The 20,919-nt window shown below is 38.5% G+C and overlaps 1 protein-coding gene across 3 annotated transcripts in view; it reads left to right on the top strand.

Annotated features, from left to right (window-relative positions):
- Positions 1-20,919, top strand: part of LOC18432147 (elongator complex protein) — a 28,518-nt gene extending 7,599 nt beyond the window's left edge. Inside the window, exons 3-9 of one of the 3 annotated variants that reach the window (XM_006842257.4) lie at positions 2,243-2,427; positions 2,569-2,615; positions 11,790-11,859; positions 19,384-19,613; positions 19,805-19,894; positions 20,224-20,299; positions 20,507-20,919. In XM_006842257.4, coding sequence (XP_006842320.1) covers positions 2,243-2,427; positions 2,569-2,615; positions 11,790-11,859; positions 19,384-19,613; positions 19,805-19,894; positions 20,224-20,299; positions 20,507-20,718 — 910 coding nt within the window. In that variant the 3' untranslated portion in view covers positions 20,719-20,919. Of the gene's footprint in view, positions 1-2,242; positions 2,428-2,568; positions 2,616-11,789; positions 11,860-14,420; positions 14,527-19,383; positions 19,614-19,804; positions 19,895-20,223; positions 20,310-20,506 lie in introns of those variants that run through there. The other 2 variants (XM_088854910.1, XM_088854911.1) reach the window with 2 other exon arrangements.

Here is a 20,919-nt window from a genome sequence, read left to right as displayed (position 1 = left end):
AGAAGTAGCAGAAATAGATCTATTCAAATGACGAGGATTTTGTTCGTGTTTTTGTTTTACAGAACTCATATATTGCTTAATCTCCTCTCTGATAACTTTAGGAACATTTTTACAAGGGGCAACATCCCCCATAATACCTGCAAGATGTTTCTTAAACCGATTTATGCCCCCTTTTGTATCTTTTACATATTTCCAACTAGGATCTCCACTTCTACTAGATCCTAAAGAAAACATCTCAAAATTAAACAAGCAATCTAAAAAATAAAGTTTTGCACTTACTTTGATTGCTCGAACTCCAAACTCCCACCTCTGAGATGTTTTCTGGTACTAAAATAATAAAAAACACCCTCTAATAGGATTATAAAACTCCAAAACTAAATCAAATCTACCTGGGTGATGTTTGGATCCGTTTTTCGTAACTTTGAGAAACGCTTCAATTCAATAAAAGTTACAAAATTTAGTTTTCTTGAGGTTTCTTTCTCTCTAAAATGGGTTCTTGCAGGTTTAGGTTTCAAATGAACCTAAAACCCATCCTTTAAACCCTTTATATTTCAAAAAAATCAATACAATGAAAAAAAAAATTTCCGCCCCTAGGTGGGGTGCAGGCCCTAGGCGGCCACACAGGGATTGCCACCCAATTTGGCCGCCTAGGCTTGGGCGATGCGCCCAAGCCTTCTGGACCGCCTAGGCACTAGGCGGTCCGATTTTTTGAACAATGAGTTTATGTACTGATAAATACAATAAAATAATATTATGATGAGGCACATTGAACGAATAACATTAAGAGGGACCTGATTTTTTATTTATAGAAATCTGCTTTATTTGCAATTTTACACTTTACAAGATCCGAAACCGTAACAAGCTGCTTTATTTGCAATTTACATTTACAACAGCCAATAGAGAGAGAGAGAGAGAGAGAGAGAGAGAGAGAGAGATTGCAATTAAGATCCAAATGAATTATTTTCTTGGCCTCTTGTTGTCCCTTCAAATGTCTAGAATCAATTCCCAAAAGTCGAGGATCTGGATCCCAATCCAGAAGCATTGGAGTGAGATCTTGGAGCAAGATCCACACCTAGGTTGGGCGATCTTGTAGCTTTGATGCAGTTTCTCAGGGAGCAAGCCATGTTATAAAGATCACACTGGATGGCGCAAAATTAGCTCCCTCCAATAAACTCTCTCAGTCCATTACTCTCTTAATCAAGCATATTATAATCGATATTTGTGCTCAAAAACCATATATGTGCTCAATAGGGAGGCAAAGATGGAAATATTCGAATATGGGCAAGGATAACACTCATGTCCGATAAAACCATCCTCTACTTGCTTACATGAGATCCAAGTAACTTGATGAGAAACACACTAGAAAGGGCGTGGTGCTAGTGATAATACATAATACAATATTAATTTTCATGGTGCTCATAGTATCCCACAATGGACAATTGGGCATTGAATATACCCCTTCCCAATCTGTGCTATAGGATCTTCTTCCTTTTGGAAAAAGGCCCATGCTGGGGTGGCAGGGTGGGGTGTGTTACGCGTTGTGCTTGCCAGGGAGGGACCTATGCAAGCTTGCTGCTATGCACCTGTTCCTTCACTTTGGAAGCTCAACCTGCTTCCTAGGTCCACAAGCAAGGGCATAAACAACATCCTTCACTTGGTAAGATAAAGGAGGACTATGCAACATCTTGGTCTCTCCCTAGCTTGACTTTTTCACCGGTCTCTCAATGCACCATCCTATTAGATTCAACTGTTGTGAGCTGTTACCACAAATGTTGATATCAAAAGAAGAGGGTGCCGTTAGCCACATTTTGTGTAGCTGCTAAAAACTCGCCACCATCAGTCTACTTAATGATGGCGCTATCTATCTTAGCATTATTAGCTATTGACATGCATGGTTGATACGCTAAGGTTTTTAAAATGAAATCTATCTCAGTGTTGGCATGCTAAGCTATGATACCCTTTGGTGTTTCTTAGTACTGTTCTGAAGCTTGTAATTTGTGTCAAGCTATGGTGTTCATCAGACGTTCTGTAGATAGTGTACTGCTTCTCAGGCATTGAACACTATCAGCCTATTTATGACTAATGAAACCTTGATCACCAAGTTGTTTATTTAAGCAGAAAACGTTATCCATTTGTATATTTAAAACATGATCAACAATAATGTAAACTTTGATCTCGGAGTTGTTATTTAAGGAGAAACCTTCATTCTTTTGCTTATTTATTTAATTAAGTTCATTTGTAGGATCAGGATTGTGGATTGCTATTCAGATCCTCTTGGTTGGAAGGACAAACTTTTGAATTCGGGTTTTTCCGCTCAACTTTCATCCAAAAGCCATGACAAGTCCTCTGTTGGAGATGTTGAATGTCTTTTCAGGGATGTTGGGGATGCTGAAAAATTGAGTTCTCTGGTTTTTGATCTTGGTAGAGGTATAGTTCTCCTATTTCCTTAATGCATGGTTATTGTAGTCATGGAGATTGGCTTAAGGATTTGTTATCCTTCCTTCTTGGTGCTTTTGTTTTACACCATGTTGTTTCACTGAAAGTTCATGTGGTAGTCTATGATCACAGGATTAGTTGGACCAGGAAAAGGACGCTTCTCTGTGGCAATTGACTCGGTACAATCATTTCTCTTCAAGTTTTTTGTACATTTCTATTTGTGGCTTGCTTGTTTTTGCATTCTTGTACTATGATTTTCTCCTTTTTGTAACATAAAAATATATGGAGTTCTTTTTGTAACATAAAAATATATGGAGCTCTCATTCCTTTTCTTTCTCCAAAAGTATGATTTTCATTTGGAAATTGTTTCATGGGGGTGGACCGCATTTCTACAATATGCGGTTCCAAGGTATAAAGCATCCATCTTAAAGATGGATGCAAATAGGTGGTCCATCTAAAAACAATCGAAACAAACGATTCAAATGTTTTCTTAATAGAATTATTATTTCTAATTTTAAAATTTATTTATTTTTTCATATTCATGGTCTCCATGTTAGAGATTACATGTCCTTAAAAATTAAGTCCAAAAATCCATCTCAAAAACAGATTTTTAAGAGGTGACTCATTTCTACATGGGCTCATAGAAACCGTGTCCAGCACTTTCTTTTCCCTTAATTAAGACTTAGACATGTTTTTGTAATTTCTAAATTGAGATTTGCTCTGTTTAATGATCATGTGCAGAATCATATGATTTAATTTTTTGCATCTACTCTTTTGTATCAAGAGTTATAAAGAAGCCTAAAGTTGCTTTATAATAACACAATATCTTCTGGCAAGTTCGAGGTGGGCATATTGATAGGATATTTAGGCTTTGGGTCACATGATTGTGTTGTTCTTTCCCTTATTAATTAAACAAATTTTTGACTTGCCAAAGAATTAACTTAACTTTTTTTGCTTTATTTTATAATTCAACATCTGATTATATTAGTCAAGGACTTGTTGGATGCATAGTTACTGGGACCTCCCAACCTAGGTAGCAATCCTTCTTTGGGATCTCACTCCAGCCTCTGGGAAAGGGATCTCGATTTTTTAATTTTGGGTTCTTGATTCTCACTGTTAGGGATCTTGATCCCCACATTAAGGCTAAGATGATGACGAAAGTACTTGTAGCCAGCTAGCAATGCAATGATACAGTAAATGTAGTTGTATTGCATACTGGGTTGAAATAAATTGATTCCTATTTTAAAAAATACATACCCTTGCTTTATTCCAAGGAATAGCCAGGGCCCTGAATGATTGGATAACTGAGATCAGGGCTTGTGCCCAGAAGCCCAGGGGCTCCATTAAACGGATTTTCCAGTCAATAGTAACATTATATTCTTAATGACTTACCCAGGTTGGTTAAGGACCAATGGTCCTCATGTCTTTGGACATGGAAAAGTAGTCTAAATATAGTTAAGTGGGGGCAGTCTGATGACTTTAACTGTTAGGCACAGCCTGATATAGGCCTCTGGTAAGCCCTCAAGATACCTTGGCCGAAGCAAGATATGTGCAAGCCCTTGGTTAAAGTGCAGGTATCGGACTTGATTCATAAAAATCATACCTTTTCCTTATGTAAAATACAGCTTTCATTTGACATGGTTCATGGCTAATTATGAAATAGTTTTGACCAGTAACCGCCTTAGAGATGTTAGTTTTTATTTGTTGATCAAGTTTCTACCTTATGCTGAAAACCATTAATGGACTTTAGAGATCTTCTTCTTTTTTGATAGTGAAGTCCACCTTAGATAGTGGTGAAATTGTAGAGCTTGACGATAGCTTTCCAATGAGTGGCCATATGCCCATATTGGAGTTTCGAGCATAGAGTTAGGCCAAAAGAAGTAGGAGTGCTCAGTATGGCCCTGTTTGGTTGTGCACAATTTTTTAAAAATTGCCGATACTGATCGAGAATCACCTAAGACTATACCGGTTTCTGTTTGAATAACTGTTATCTCACCTAATCGACATAGGTTAGTTGACATTTGACTAGCGTGTGTGGCTCAGAGTCACTTGGTTGCAGCTTCGAACCTCCCAATGTCCTTTTTATTCCTAATGTTCAAAATATATTTAACAGATATTATACTTTTCTTTTTGACATTAAAAAAAAGAAGAAAAGGGTTGAGTTGGTGAGCTTGCATGACTTAGAAGCATATGGTGGGAGGTCGAATCCCCCTAATGTCCCTCTTTTCCTAGCATTTGTTCTAATGTTAAAAAAAGGGAAGGATTGAAGGAGGGCTTGAACCTCCGACCTCGTGGATAGTAGCATATGCTTTAACCAACTTTGCTATTTTTGCTTAGTGTTATAACACACACACACACACACATACACACACACACACGCACGTGCACGCATGCACACACACACACACACAGATAAAATGCTGAGATTAGCCCACTAGCTCATATGAACATATGAGCCCAACGGTCCAGATTGAATCTGGGTCGATCTGATGGTCACGACCTCATTTCGTGTTTGAATTTTTAATTGTTTTTCTACAAATTCAAATAACTTGAAATTTTAGACATCCATTTTTCTCATCAAGGCGCATCTAATAAAAATATTTAAAAAATAATTAGCAATAAATAAATTGACCAAAATACCCCTGAAACTTAATTTATTTATTGTAAATTATTGTTTTGATATTTTTATTACATTATACTATTTTTGAAAAACACACGCCTAAAATTTCAAGTTATTTGGATTTGTAAAAAAAATCATTAAAACTTAAATACGAAATAATGTCGTGACCGTCAGATTAGCCCAGATTCAATCTAGGCCATTGGGCTCATGTGAACTCATATGTTCATATGAGATAGTGGGCTAATCTCAACATTTTCCTATATATATATATATATATACAGGAAGCCACTACGCAACGCCTATTGGTGAAAATGAACAGTGTTTTCGCCCACAGGCTCGACGCCGTCCGATTTTTTTGGACAGCGTGGATTAAAATACCGCAACGGGCATATCATGTCTATGGTGGTATTTTTTCACTCAAACAACATGGAAAACTGCCACGGCTCCTATAGATCTGTGGCGATTTTTAAGGCAAAACGGCAACGGACATGCTATATCCGTTGCGGAGAGAAACACTATTCAATTTTGCCTATAAACGTTTTTAAGAGTTTTCCATATATATATATATATATATATTAAGCACTATATATTGCTTTGTCTTTTTTGTGTTTTTTGCTGGATCGTTGATCCAAGCCATTTGCATCACCGATCTGGCCCCATATCCTGATCGAGGCTAGTGGTTGGTTGAACTAGCCTAGCTATCATTTTTTAAAACGCTAGTTGCACACAATTGCAAATATCCTTGCTCCTGCAGGAGTCGTCTGCCTGTTTGGGAGAGGAGATGAGTGTTGTTTATTGAATAGGTAGGTTTCACCTACTCCCACCGGGATGAAAGCCTTTTTAAGGTAATATTCTGATCAATTTCCACTTCCCACCGATGATACCTCCTCTGTAGAGACTCCCACCTTGTACCGCTAAGAAAGAGTATTAACCTACTGTTTGGATGCACAGGTAGGTGCAATTTTGCGCATAAGTCCTCTCCCACCTCTAAAAAGTCATATTGGTGAAACCAGAAGGTGATTTCGACTCCTAATAAACAAGTACTTGAGTTCCTTCACCTTTTGGTCCTCAAAAGAAGAAAAGATCTATGTTCAAGTGGTTGGTCCAGAGCTGGTTATCCTTTTGGAAATAGAGTCAATTATTTCTAGTATAACTAGAGGCGGGTTATGTTGGTCCGGTATCACTTTTGTATGAAGCAAGGTTAGGATGGATTTCTCTTAGTAGGAACAAGGAGAACAAAGTGTCTCTTGTATTCAGGACTATCAAGGAACAAGGGACATCGAGTGGTGAACTGACTTTATGAGCTTAAGGACTCAGGCCAAGGACGGCTGTATCTTGGAGCCTTCTTCAGGAACTCTTGTTCATCAGACTCGACTAACCAGCAGGTAGAGAGGGAGTATCATCCAAACCCCAGATAGGCTCTGCCTTGATCCTCCCTCAGTGAAGGCTTGAAAGTTGAGACTCTAGAAGGATTCCTTTCTGTACACCGCACAGTGTTAGCTTCTCACTCTAAAACTTGGTGCTACTGTCCATGTTTTGTAGGTAGCAGAAAACATGAAATGGGGCGAGTCGGTTCTTCACGATAGTATATTGGATTTCTGTGAAATTGTGAACACTGAAAGTACTGTGAGTCTATTTTATGCACACAAAATTTTAGCTCAAAGAAATTTGTATTTTGTGAGATATTAATGAATAAGTGGTTCCACTGTGTAACTGCAATTTTAAGACATCTCCCATTATCTCTAAAACCACTGACCATAGTCCTAGACTCATGCTCTTCAATGTTGGGAGCAGGATCCCCAAAATGGTCTTTTTTTTTTGCTTTTTTTTTTTTGGAGCCGTTCAAGATCCTCAAAATGTTGATCCCCAAAAGGTTGGTATCGAGATCCCTAACATATTTGGATCTCGACCCCTAAACATATGCATTGTATGGATGATTGTCCCAACCATAGGAACTTCTAGCCTTTCATGACTTCCAAGACTCCAACTCATGACCCTAACAATTATGACTGGATGTAATTCCTTACATGAATTGGCATCATCTTGGTTTAGCCAGGCATTCTGATTTCTAGGTTTTTTTTCTTTCTTTTTTTTTTCCTTTTTTTTTTGGGGAAATGTATAGCTTTTCTTTTTTTTGATAACACTAACTGTTGGGGAAATTTTATTTCTATTATTTTCTTGTATTCTACACATTATTGATGACATAGCACAGTTTCTTGATCTGAACTGTAGATGCTAGATACTTGTGATGAATAAGAGACTTGACGTCCTCATACAGTTTTTCTGCTTAAGGAGCATTCTTTTTCTTTTTGAGAATGTTAACATTGTATCAAAGGCATAAAAAATACAAAATGTTTACAAAGTTTGAGGACTATATACATCCAAAAAATGGGACTATATACATCCAAAAAATGGGACTCCCCTTAGTGGAGTCATATACAAAATACGGGGGGTCAAAGGGATGAGGCCATAGTTGATGGAAACGCTGGGGAACCCGAATCGTTTTAGGAACCAGAATCGCAGAATCGCGACCGGATCGAAGATTCCTATCTTAGGAATCGTTGTCCATACAATAGGAATCACTAGGAAAGAGAGTCCTAGTTTTTGAGAATTGTGTTTCGATCGAAACAGATCTAAGTTTCATTCACATATGGAATCGAGATTCCGTCCTCTTTGGAATCAAGATTCCCATCCCCCTAGAATCGACACTCCAGGAGTCAAGATTCCCATCCCCATGGAATCGACACTTCAAGAGTCAAGATTCCTTAATATGCGGAGTCGAGTTTCCAACATCTATGGAATCGAGTTTCTGACATATATGGAACAAAGATATATTGATATTTCGAATCGTGATTCTAGCATATTTGGAATCAAGTTTCTGAAGTATAAGGATAAGAGATCCATGCCAGTTTGACATCGAGATTTACAATAATATGGACTATGGAATGCATTTGACGACCCCTACGAGGAATCGAGATTTCATTTTAATAGAGAAGGAAACGACAAGCACATCTTGAGCCTCATCAACTTTAGAACCTATATTGGATGTTTTTTATTAGAAGGTTTCGTAAATTTTAAAGTGATTGTGTTGACAATTGAACTTACGGTCATTATATACAAAAGACAAGTATTTCTAAATTGTGATTTTGACTTCATTATTATAAAGACAAAATAGGATTATGTCTATGCCGTGGGTTTTACTTTTAATTGTATGTGTTGTATTTACCAGTCATATTTTAAATTTAAAGTAAAAGCAATCTAGGGTGGCACAAGTAAGATAATGAAACATTGCAAACACTAGAAGCATTCGAAGGAAGATTTTTACTCCAATTGATGTGGAATCAAGATTTAATCCTCGCTGGAATCCAGATTCGATATATATGGGAACGTCTACCCACGATTAATGGGTTCAAGTTTCTAAAGATGTGTTGGATCGAGATTTTGAAATTAAGGAATCGAGTTTTCTTGATTCCGATAAATGGTTTCTAAAGATGTGCTGAATCAAGATTCTGAAATTAAAGAATCGAGTTTCCTTGGTTCTAAAAAATGGTATCTAAATATGTGTTGAATCATGATTTCGAAATAAAGGAATCGAGTTTCCTTGGTTCCAAAAAACGATTTTTGTGGAGATTCCTTAACAGAAACACGAAATCGGGTTTCGAAACCGGAACGTGAGGTCGGCAAAGAGATTCCTGTAATATAGGCGAGCCACTCCACCAGCTTGAGATGATGATTGAGGCTGCAAAAATTATTCAATCACTTGAGTATTAGCACCTTCTTTGGCAAGTGAATTTGCGTGTGAATTACTTTTGCGCCAAACGTGTTTCCAAGAAATCGATAGGCCCGAGCAAAGGTGCGCAATTTCTTCGAAATGTATGCTAGAGACCAGGCATAGGGGGTGGAAGCGGAGGCCCAGCTAATTACATTGTGCGAATAACCTTCCACAATGAGGGTAGAGGACCAACTATGGTTGAAGAGTCTAAGGCCTTTAAGGAGTGTGTGAGCTTCTGCCATATGGGAGTCGAAGTGTCTGATAGGTTTGGAGTAGGAAACCAAGATTACACCCTCGTGGTTCCTAAACAAGCCACCAACACCAGCCGGTCTGTGGTTACCAAGGGAACACCCATCAAAATTCAGCTTGATGGCACCTGGGTCAGGAGGAATCTAGTGGGAGGCCTGGGGAACCTGGGGTGCGAAAGATGAAGGAGCTGGTCTTGGTGAAAGGCCGAGTGATGGATACCTTTGAAGAGTTCATGGTTAGGGGCCCTAAAAATCACCATATATTTGATCTTGTCAAACAAAACCGAGGTAGACTTGTATTGTCCTTGGAAAATCTTATTATTGCGCTTGATCCACATAGTCCAAAGGAGCGCGAAGTTTGATGCCTTCCAGAGGAGAATGCCAGGCTTAGGCCGAGGTATGGTTGATAGGAAGAAAAGAGGCGAGGGATAGATTGGGGGGTGACACAATTGCCAATGAAAAAGGCGAAGAAGGAGACTCAAGAGGAGAGAGAGCGGTACAGCAGATGAATAAGTGTTCGTTGGTTTCCTCGGCCTCGAAGCACGTGGTACATCGGATGGGTAAGGGTAAGCCTACTCTCTGAGGTGGTCTACTGTGAGGACCCTTTGGTGGAAGGCAATCCAATTGAAGAAGTGGGGTTTAAGGGAAAGGTGGGAGGTTGGAGAAGCTCTTGGTAAAAATAGGAAACCATAAAGAGGCCAGAGGGTGAGGGCCACCAGATGACCCTATCCTCGCCTTGGACGGGGATGGAGGAAGAATTCAGAAGAGCTGAGAGGTCAAGGAACTCTTGGAGTTCATTGTCTGAAGGGGGCCTCCTAAAGGTAGTGCTCCACACACATTTGGATTCTTGGATATTGAATACTGCAGCAACGGATTTGTGTCTATTGATTGTGAGAAGGAAGAGGGAGGGGAAGGGATTCATAAAGGGGGAGGTTCCAAACCATAATTTGGACCAAAATTTGGTTCCAGTACCAGCCTGTGCTAAAATGCGAGTATTCTGTTTGAACACCTTGAGGGTGTTAAAGAGTGTGCACCATACACCTGAAGCCCTGCTTTAAGCTCTATAGGAGGGTAGCCAGGAGGAAGGCTGGAGGTGGTATTTTTGTTGCAGTACCAGCTGCCAAAGGTGATTGGATTGGGTGGTGTAGCGCCATCACCATTTACCCAAGAGGGCAGTATTGTTCGCTTTGAGCTTTCTTTGGGCATCAAATCAAACCTTGTTGGCTAGTTTGTATTGCTAGTATGTTGTATTGGTGTTCTTGTAACCATTGTTGTGTATGCATATAATGTTGGAGTAGCCGTCTAAACTTTTTCAAGTTGCATTTTTAAGTTATTTATTCCATGTAGATCTCTCTAATCAAAGTTGTAGAGGAATGACATGGCGTCAATCTATTGTGCTTCCTATTGACCTCTCTTTCTTTCCATTCCTTTTGCATTCTTAGATGGTACTTGTGACAAAATAATATTATGTGCTGTGTAAAATAGACCAATAGTCATAAACTTCCATTGTCACTTGATCACATCCCTGTTCCATTGATATATTAGAAATCCAGCCGAAGGAATTCCTGATCTTGGCAACCTTCCTTCCACATGTAATCTTAGGATATCATTAACTTCCATATTTATTTTATAGGATTTGAAAAATTTTCTCTGTATCTATAGCAAAAATGGTGTGATATGTACAGTTGGTTCCTTATGCCACATAAAAAAAATTAAACTATATGTAGCCATTGATGCCAGGAGTAAATATGAAATAACTCATTTTCTATTGCCTAGTTGGATCCAGTGCCATATGCTTCTTACTAAGAACTTTATTGAGATGTGTGTGGAGCATAGAGCCACAGACTTCTTGTTCCAGTCCCTCATTATTTAGGAAGTTTGATCAGATAATGAATTATACAATCGAACCTATGTTGGGAATGGGTGTTTTGCATAGTTATTGGAGTCCTCTCCGTGTGTTCTCGATGTACCTATGCTGAAGTTTCTGCTGTCACATATTAATAATAAATATGTAAAGGCGAGGAATACACAATAACTTTCCAGGAAGAAAGGGTTCCTATGATGTAGTAAATGTTATTGGGCAGAGCGGTTTCTTCTATTAAAAACATCATCGATTTTATTGACATAATTACTGTAGCTCATGTTCATAAAGAGAGATTGGAAATATAGTTAATAGACCCTGTAGCTCCATAACAGTGTCAATGAGGCTTGATGTAGTATCAATTGGGCCTTGATGAAGCTTCACTGACTTGCTTCCCCAGAATTAAATTATTCATTTATGTTTCTCTTGTTGTTCATCGTCGCCTCTTTTGCCATACACTATAATGCTGCAAGGTTTGTACTCGGGCGAGAGAGGTTGCTTTAGGCCTTCCTCTTTTTCTGGGGTAGTTTAGTGGGAGGATTTGATCTACGATGTAATGTTGCAATCATCAACACCTTAATCAATCAAGCTGAAGCTTGAATCCTTTCCTTTAGACCTTTTTATAGGACTGCCTCAAGGCACTATTGTTGATGCACTTCTTGTGGCCTGACCATATTTGTTTGTTGATGTTTAGTATTTACCAAAACTGAAGCCATTGTTAAACTACATTTAAGATTTTCATGTGTTGTCATGATTTTGCATTTTCCTTCAGTTAGATATTCATAAATCATTTTTCGTGCTCCTCATCTTTGACATTTGATTTTTTTTGTTTTTTTTTGCATTCCTTTTCAGGCAAGTGAATTGCTGAGGCACACATCATTGCTTTCAGTTTCCAGCCTGATAAATAATCTTCGTAGCCATGGTATGCACTCACTTAGTCTGGAGATAGTAGAAGTTGTGATTGCTTGTAAAAATGTCACATTGTAGACCATTTATAAATTAGTGCCTTTGGCCTGATGGTGGAACTCCTTCTTCGCAAGAGAGAGTTAGTGTTCAATCCTCCCCCATTAAAGACCAAGATGGCCTCTAGATGGGGCTTGGTACATTCTTTGTGCACGTCGACTTGGTCAGGTGCTGAGTTGGGTCACAAAGTTTCAATTTGTGATTTAGGTACCATATCAATGTATAATGTTGAAAGCATTGGGGAATTTCTAACATTATTTTTTATTTTATTCATTATTGTAAGGAGACACCTATGAGTAGCTATGAGTTTACGAAGGCATATAGGTTTGATAATACTCCTATGATATTGGTGGATGCAACAAACCATGGATCCATTGTCTAATGATATCTTTTCCTTGGAAATGGTGGAGACACTAATGCAGTGAAACTTCAAACAAATCATAATATGTAAGTTCAAAACATTAAAGTGGAATGTAGTAAAAGCAAAAGGCCCATTTTGGATTAGACTATTTCATCACAAGATCCTTGGGTTGGGGAGTAACTTTTTTTTTTTCTTTTATTGGAAGTTGCATTAAGATTCAGAGGGGATTACAGCATCAAAACTCATGTTGATCTCACATACAATGTTGTTTACATCATATTTTCTGGGATCTCCCAACATTGGTGCTGAATCCACTTTGGAATCTCACTCCAACGCTTTGGGAAAAGAATCATCGAGGGATCTCAATTTTTAAATTTTGGGATCTCTATGCTCTCTGTTAGGGATCCCGATTCCTATTATTAGGGATCTCGATCCCAACTTTAAAGACCAAAATAATAATCAAACTAATAATTTTCTTAATTTATAGCCAGCTAACAACACAATTATACTTTTAATATAGTTGCATTGCTTGTTAGTTTTACTTTGAAGAGTTTTTATAGTCTTAAATTGTACATACTCTTTAGGGATGAGAGCAAGATCCTTGAAAGATCAAGATTGAGATCCCAAAAGGTCAGGATCAAGATCCCCAAAAGGCTGGGATCTCGATGCCTATCATATGGTATCTAGATCCCTAACAAATGCATTGGGCGAATGACGGTCTCAATCATAGGGATCTTCTAGCATTTCACGATTCTTTGCTCCCATTCCCAATCCCGCTTTTAGTCCTACTCCCGATCCCAACAACTATGATTGGCATTTACTTGGCTTCCAGTGCACCATCCTCTGGATACAAATAAAAGAGAAACAAAAAACAAAATATAGAAAACGTTATCGTCTGGATGGGCATTAGTACTGTTCACAGAGCTCTCAGGTCTTTGCTGCTTGTCTCCTTTCTAGCCCGAGTTTGACCAAATTGATGATGGCCCTATTGATGCTATCAACTATTATTTCTGTATCTCTTTCTTCTTCATACAATGCTCAACCATTTCTTTCTTATGTGAGGTAGCTGTTTCTGTGTACTGTGAATGATGACCACCAATTATACTTTTCATTGGCTGTATGTGATGTGATATTGGTGTAAGTAAGGTTGTTGATTCTGGGGGAAGGAAGGGAGTATTGCTTGGTGATGGCACATTGATTTACCAACCATGGGCTTTTTCTGAGGTGGTTTATTTACAGACTTCTTTCCCCTGAATTAATGCAATGTAGCCTAACTTAAAAACTATAATATATATTTACCCAAAACAAAAACTACAATATATATTTTTTTTAATGTAGATAAAATGTCACTAATTCAAAAATGTGTATACGTGGTATATTTCTTGTACAAAAGCAAGTCCATACATGAAAGACTCTTGCAGTTTAATAAGTTGAAATTAAATTTTCTAACATGCATACCTAACAAGTTAGGCCTCCAAAGTGTTAAGACTAGAGAAGTTTTGGAGTCTCCATCCCCCTGTGAAGGAGTCTACGAGCTCGTTAAAATGATGCAAAACTCAGTCTTGCTCATGATGCTAAGATGATGAAAAATCTCATCAAATACATTTTAATATTATATTATATAATGTTGTATAATATAATATTATATTATATTATATTATGTAATATAATATAATATAATATAATATGATACTATATTATATTATGCATTTTATAATGTTTTATATGCACATTATAAAATAAGGTGAAACTAGGTCAAATTTTAAAAAATTAACAAATTATTCATCTTTTACTGTTATGTATAATTGGGCCACGGATAGTCCATCATAAGAGAGTCCCATCAAAAATTGATTGGGATTGTAGGGCCATGACAAGAAAGGGAATTGAAAATTATCCTTAAACCATCGTGGTCTTTCAATTGTGTTTATGGAGATCTCTCTTTGATTTCCTATCAAGATAAGGCATATAACCAACATGTATAGATACACTACTTAGTTAATGACAATAACCTTCTTCATAATTGATCTTTGTAATTGACAATGCGTCTGATCATATTTAGATTTACTATAGGATCAAGATCCTATGGTAGATGTGATCGAGATCCAATGCTAAATGGGATCTATATTCCATTTTATCAGGAGCTAGATCTTAAGGAGGAGCAGTTCTGGGAGTGTGGAACCTTGTGCGTGGAGTTGGACCATCACCTAGGGAAGTAACTGCCCATAACTGTTATTCCAATGGCAATATTCTCTACCACTCAGCCAGGTTATTAGTAGGATAATCCCCTTTCCAATCAATGCTTAACTTTTTCTAGCTGGAGTGCAGGTTTCTAATGTCGAATACGAGCAACCAAAACTCTACTTTGTTTGAGCTGCATCCTTGTAGAGGACCTACAGGGCCGTAACCCAGTGCTGGTCCTGCCTAAGCAGGGTCCCTGGAGGGGTGAGCTGGAAATGGTCATAACCTTTTGGCTTATGCACAAAGTGGTCGCTCGCAGGACTCGAACTCGTGCTCTTGTGCTGGCTACCCGAGCCTCGTAGAGGACCTAAGTGTGTTGTTTTAAAAAGCAGACCACCCAGCTCCTAGGCGCTCCAAAAGGCTTGGGCGCTTCGCTTAGGCCTAGGTGGCCAAATTAGACGGGTTGTCCCTGGGTGGCTGGCTAGGCGGTAGGGCACCCACCTAGGCGGTTCATTTGAAACTTAAAACCACTAGAGCCCATTTTAAAGAGAGAAACCTAAAAAAAAAAAAATTAGATTGTGTGATTTTCATTGGATCGAAGTATTTCTCAAAGTTACGGGAAATGGATCCAAACATCACCCATTAAGATTAGATTTAGTTTTGGAGTTTGTTTAGGCCTATTAGAGGGTGTTTTTGAAGATTTTAGCACTAGAAAACATCTCAGAAATGGAAGTTTGGAGATCGAGCAATCAAAGTAAATGGAAAATTTTATTTTTAGATTGCTTGTATTATTTTGAGATGTCTTCTTCAGGATCTAGTCGAAGTGGTGATCTGTGTTGGAAATATGGATATAACCCGAATCGTTTGGATAAAAATGGCATTAGATGCAATTATTGTGAAAGGATACAAAAAGGGCATAAACTGGTTTAAGAAACATCTTGTCAGTATTAGGGGGAATGTTGCCCTTTGTAAAAATGTTCCTGAAGCTATCAAAGAGGAGATTAACCTATATATGAGTTTAGTAAAACACAAACAGGGACAAAATCCTTGTCATTTGGATAAGCCTATTTCTGGTTCTGCTAAAAGAGGTGATCTGGCTTGGAAGTATGGTTATAACTTGAAACCAAACGATAAAAATTGTATAAGGTGTAATTTTTGTGAAAAAGATATCAATGGGGTATTAATTGATTCAAGAAACACCTTACCGGTATTAAAGGGAATATTGCTTCTTGTAAAAAGGTTCTTAAAGCTATTCAGGACAAGATTAGATAATATTTGAATTTAGTAGAACTAGAAAAGGAAGAAAATGAGCCGTGTTTTATGGAAATATCTTCTCTAGGTTTTTCTAGAAGTGGTGATCCGGGTTGGAAGTACGGTTATAACCCAAATCCAAATGACAAAATCGTATTAGGTGTAATTATTGTAGAAAGGATACTAATAGGGGTATTTACCAGTTCAATAAACACCTTGCCGGTATTAAGGGGGATGTTGTCCCATGTAAAAAAATTTTGAGGCTACCAGGGAAGAGATTATACAATATTTGAGTTCAAGGAAATACAAAAAGAAAGAAAAGGGTGAAGAAGCACTAGGTAGAGCAGCCAAGATTCCTAAGGCCTCGTCTGCACAGAGTAAGAGGGTGGTATAAGAAGAGGAGGAAGGGGCAGATTTAGAAGAAATAGAGGAGGACAAGCGTTATGTTGAAGAGGGAGATGATTGCAATGATGATGACCTCGAATCTGATGCATATGATGAGGCTTACCCTACTCCTTCTGATGATGACTGAAGAATGAAGACACTTGACTCTTGGTGTTGACTATTGAGTTTTAGACTGTATATATATTTTTTCTCTTATTTGTTAGTTTCTAGTTTCTACTGTTTAACTCTTGTGTGTATGCTTGTATGGTTCTAGCATTGTATGGAAATATGGATTATGGACTATCCAAATTCTCCTCATTCACGAAAATATAGATTATGGATTATGTGTTATATGGTTATACTGTTCGACTTAGACACTTACACTACATACATTTTTCTTTCTATTGGGTGCCCACCTAGGTGCCTGCCTAGGCACTGGGCTGCCTGGACCCCCCCGGCCGCCTAGGTGCCGCCTAACATTTTTTGAAACACTGCCTGAGTAAGTAATATTTGTTATTGATGGCGTCTCACTAGCCCTCACTCATGTTCTCCCCTGGTTGCCTCTAGAACTTCCACTGAAATTCAGTTTCACAAAGCCTTTAGAAATTGGTGGCCAGTTGGCAGCTCAGGAGCTTACCGGTTGCAATCTCCTTCGAACTTCCATTAGTGTCAAAGTTATACATACAGTACCCCCAAAACTGTTTCCTATATTTGGCCCAGGAAGCTACAGTAATTTTGATTTGTTCTTTCTCTTGTTCCTCTTTTGTGCTTAACCAGGTGAGCCATGTCACAGTAACCTCCAAAGGATCAAGCCCAGCTTAGGCAGGAGGAAGTATGCCACTGCTGCATCAGAGCTTCTACCGGATCTTGTACAACCTTGTAAAGGCCAAATATAGGACAAAGCCCATCACTGCATGCACTGTGCTTCAATATAAAAAAGGGCATCTGGCTGACTCTGGTGCCTGTTTACATAACAAACATACATTTGGGATCACCACAATCTGGGTCAGGACTTGATACCTAGATTTCGCTGAAAGAATATCTTTAATCATCTTGTCTTCCTTATTCGGCCTATAGTATGCTACTGAAGTGCAGTAAGCAATCCCAACTGTGATTGGATTTTTCCTTGAAAACATGTCTACGAGACGAATTTCATACTGTCTGAAACCCAACTCCCTCCACCACGTCATTAATTTTTGTTTCAAGATTTGTAGCCAATGCAAACAAGTTGGGGTAGTATTCCTTAATAGTAGTGGATTCTAAGTCTAACCAAGGGTCAAGCCAAAACATGACTCCCCAGCTTGGTATCTGGTGTGTTGGACAAGCTTGCATCAGCTCCAATTAATCTCACAACATCCTCCAGATATCTTTCACAGTTAGGAGTTGGTTTCACCAACCACCCTTTCTCCTGTAGGCCGTACTTGCTCGTCACCACTTCGTTCCACAATTCTCCACCACCATTTTCTTAACGGAGCCAAGTTTATTTATTTTGAGCTTTGGATCTCCTGGTGCCCTTAACTATAGGTTAAACGGGCCTTCTCCCGTTTCACCAAGTGTTCTTGTGTTTACCCCTCGTTACTTTTCTTGACCTCTTTGGCAACAGAATTGGGCACAGTACATAACAATACGCAGTATACATACAGGTGGATTGATCTGTCAGATTTGATGATGGTTGATCTACCTCCCATAAATTGGTACTTTTGTCTTCCACACTGCCCTTTTTTTTTTGTGTAGAACCTGTCTATGTCACACACCCCTCTCATTTCCTAAGGGAGGGCCTAGGCATTTGTTCGGTAGTAAATCAGTTCCACACCTAACATGTCTGAGCAGATCTACTAGCTAGTTTTCTTCTAAAGAAACTCCAAAGAGCTTTGTTTTTTGACGTATTTACTCTTATCCTGACCGCCTTGTGCACAGCCACAGATTTTTCATTTCTTCAGTTTTTGTATAACAAAATAGCAGTGTAATCTGCATAATGCAGATATGACACTATTGGACCATTTGCAGATAAGAAAAACCCTTTATTTTGCCAGAAACATAAACCCATTCACATACCACTAAAAGTCTCAGCAATTATACCTAACAGGAAATGGGATAACGGATCAGCATGTCAAAGACATTTATAGCTCTGAAAGAAGCCTTTAGGCAATCCCTTGATTAGAACTGGTAACTGCATGGTAGGGAAGCATCCTCTATCCAATTTCTCCATCTATCCTTAAATGCTATGAATTGCATTATGTCCTTGAGATAATCTCAGTCAACACTGCCATATATCTTTTTGAGGTGAAGTTTGCAAATCATCTCTGGCTTCCTTTCTTTGTCTCAAATGAATACACTCATGCGCAAATAAGGGCCCATCCAAAATGTCTCTCTCTCTCGCAAAGGCTGCCTGTGGAAGTGGAGGACTTCTTGTAGCCTGCTTGCAAAGACCTTTGATATGATTTTGTATGTATTATTAAGTAGACTGTAGACTAGTAGATCGTTAATCTTCGGTATTTTCCACCCCCTACTTTGGAACAGGAGCAACGAAGGTGGAATTCATAGCCTTGTTTATCCTTCCCCTTCCATAAAACTCTTTCATAATGAAAAATGTCATTTTTATTTCTTCTTCATTAGATGACCTTTCCTGCCATGTTATAATCCTGGGTCAGTTTCTTTAATGGGATTCAGGCAATTGAAATGAACGACCGGGAATCAGGCTTGGGCTTGGGCTTGGGCTTGGGCTTGAGGGGTTTGGTTGGCAGTTGACATCAAGCAACACTACATCTCAAGTTTGAGCCCTACCACTGAACTACCCAAAAAAAGAAAAAAAAAATGAAAGATCTACTCTCAGCCTTGAATAAATTTTGAAAATAAGCCACTATGGCATTGTCATGTTCTAATGAATTAGGGAAGTATTGACCACAAATACAAGTTATTTTACCTCCTCCAATGGATTGAATTTGCTATTTCCTTTGACAGCTCATCAATCTTCACTTGTATATTTTCAAATATCCTCCTTGTTCCATCTTTTTTAAATGTATCTTGAGTGGCTGGAGTTTCGTATAGGGTACGAACCTGCCTACATTGCTCAAGTTTGAAAGAACTCCACGTTCTACTCCCTAATGTCAATCAGTATGTTTTGACCCAAAAAAAAAAAACCTACAATCAGTATCTTAATTTCTGAACATTACAAAATTTCCCAACTGGGTTTGTGGAACTAAATTACCGCAAGTTCTACAAACTTTATTCAGCCATTGATTTGCTTTCTATGCATCCAGTTGGAATTTAACTGCAATGTGTCGTTGATTTTCCTGTTGTCCTCTACAGATCAAGTTGCATCTCTCTTCTGGTTGTTGCATTCGGACCTTCATGAGCCCAGAGCAATTTTGTCCCTTGAATACTTGTCTAGTATGGTGGCTGGTTTGGAACCCATCGCTTCGCCTTCAACAGATGCTCAAAGAAATCACCATAATCACCTATTTCAGCTTGAACAGAACTCTAGAAGAGGAAAATTGCACATGAGGTTGAAGCGCCGGAATGGGAGAGTCAAAATTCTCGTGAGTTTATGACTGTCTTCTTCTTTTGTCTCTTTTTTACTGGATAAAAAGCATTTCAAGTCAAAATTTAACCAGGATTTTTCTTCCTTTTCTGCCCTTGAGTTCAATGGGTTTTTGTTTAATTACATCTGGGAATGGATCATGTTGTTTTAACTGAGCTCGGTTTTCATCATTTGGTTTTTGTGCTGCAGTTTGAGGAGTTTGATGTGGAGCAAGGGGGCATCAAGTTTGTTCCAGTTTCTTTGGGAAATGCTATTCGGAATGATGCTATTTTGCCTAAGGTTTATTTCTTTTCTCTCTTGTAGTGCTGTGTTCTTTAATCAACTAGAAAAAGAGAATGAGAAACACATGTATCCTTCTATCTCTTTTCCTCTGTTGTATCATTTCTTGCAGTACTGCTCAACAGGTAAGAGACCAATGTGCACCACTCCATTATTCTTATGGTGTAGTTAGGTAGAGTGAGAAACCCATCTATCTGTTTCTCACCCTTCCTCTATTACATCATATATTTACTGAACCAGGTTGGAGGCCCATCTACATTTTCCTTTTATTTGTTTCTGTTCTGCCATTTTATTACAGGATCCATGTAAATGTCGTTGGTATTAAACAGGTTCAGTTCAATCTCCAACTAACTGATAAAGAACGAGGTGATAGGGCAAAAGTTATACTTCCCTTTGAACACCAAGGTGATCAACTGTATGTAAGCTTGCAATTATTCACGCACACTCCACATACACATTTACATGCATGTCTGGGTCTGACCAACGGCAATTACTCTCATATACATGCATGCGTGTTTGAGGATGCCCCATTAAGTAATATTTTCTTCTGATTATCTATTTTATGCTTAACTACTTGTGACTAAGAGCTCTCTCTCTCTCTCTCTCTCTCAGGGAATGGCGAGGACATAAAGATTTATGACGGTCGAGGACCCATTGCAGATGCCCCAAAAAATATATTTCCCACCCCACGGTTGGATGAATCAGCTTCTGCAACAATAACCACATCATCCAATGGTGGAAAAGGTGAGATCCATTATTTTCGTGATTCAGACGAAGAGGCTCTTGACACCGATGAAGATCCAGATGATGATTTGGATATTTGAGTTTCATTCTCAGGTCTGTTTCCTTCGATTATTACGGGAAAAAGAATACACAATTTTAAAATCAATAGTTCGTTTGTTTGTTCTCGCTTTGTCAGGTTCTTACGAGTTATTGGTCTTCTTCAGCCAGTGTAGAATGTAATGTTCCCAGGAATGATATTTCAAAAGATGAAGTATATTTCCAAGGTTTTCCTTGTTTTCAAA

The sequence above is a fragment of the Amborella trichopoda genome, chromosome 13 (genome assembly GCF_054954075.1).
Source record: "Amborella trichopoda isolate Santa Cruz 75 chromosome 13, AtrichopodaSantaCruz75HAP2 v2.0, whole genome shotgun sequence".
Lineage (NCBI taxonomy): Eukaryota > Viridiplantae > Streptophyta > Magnoliopsida > Amborellales > Amborellaceae > Amborella > Amborella trichopoda.
This window is presented reverse-complemented; position numbering and strand designations above follow the sequence as displayed.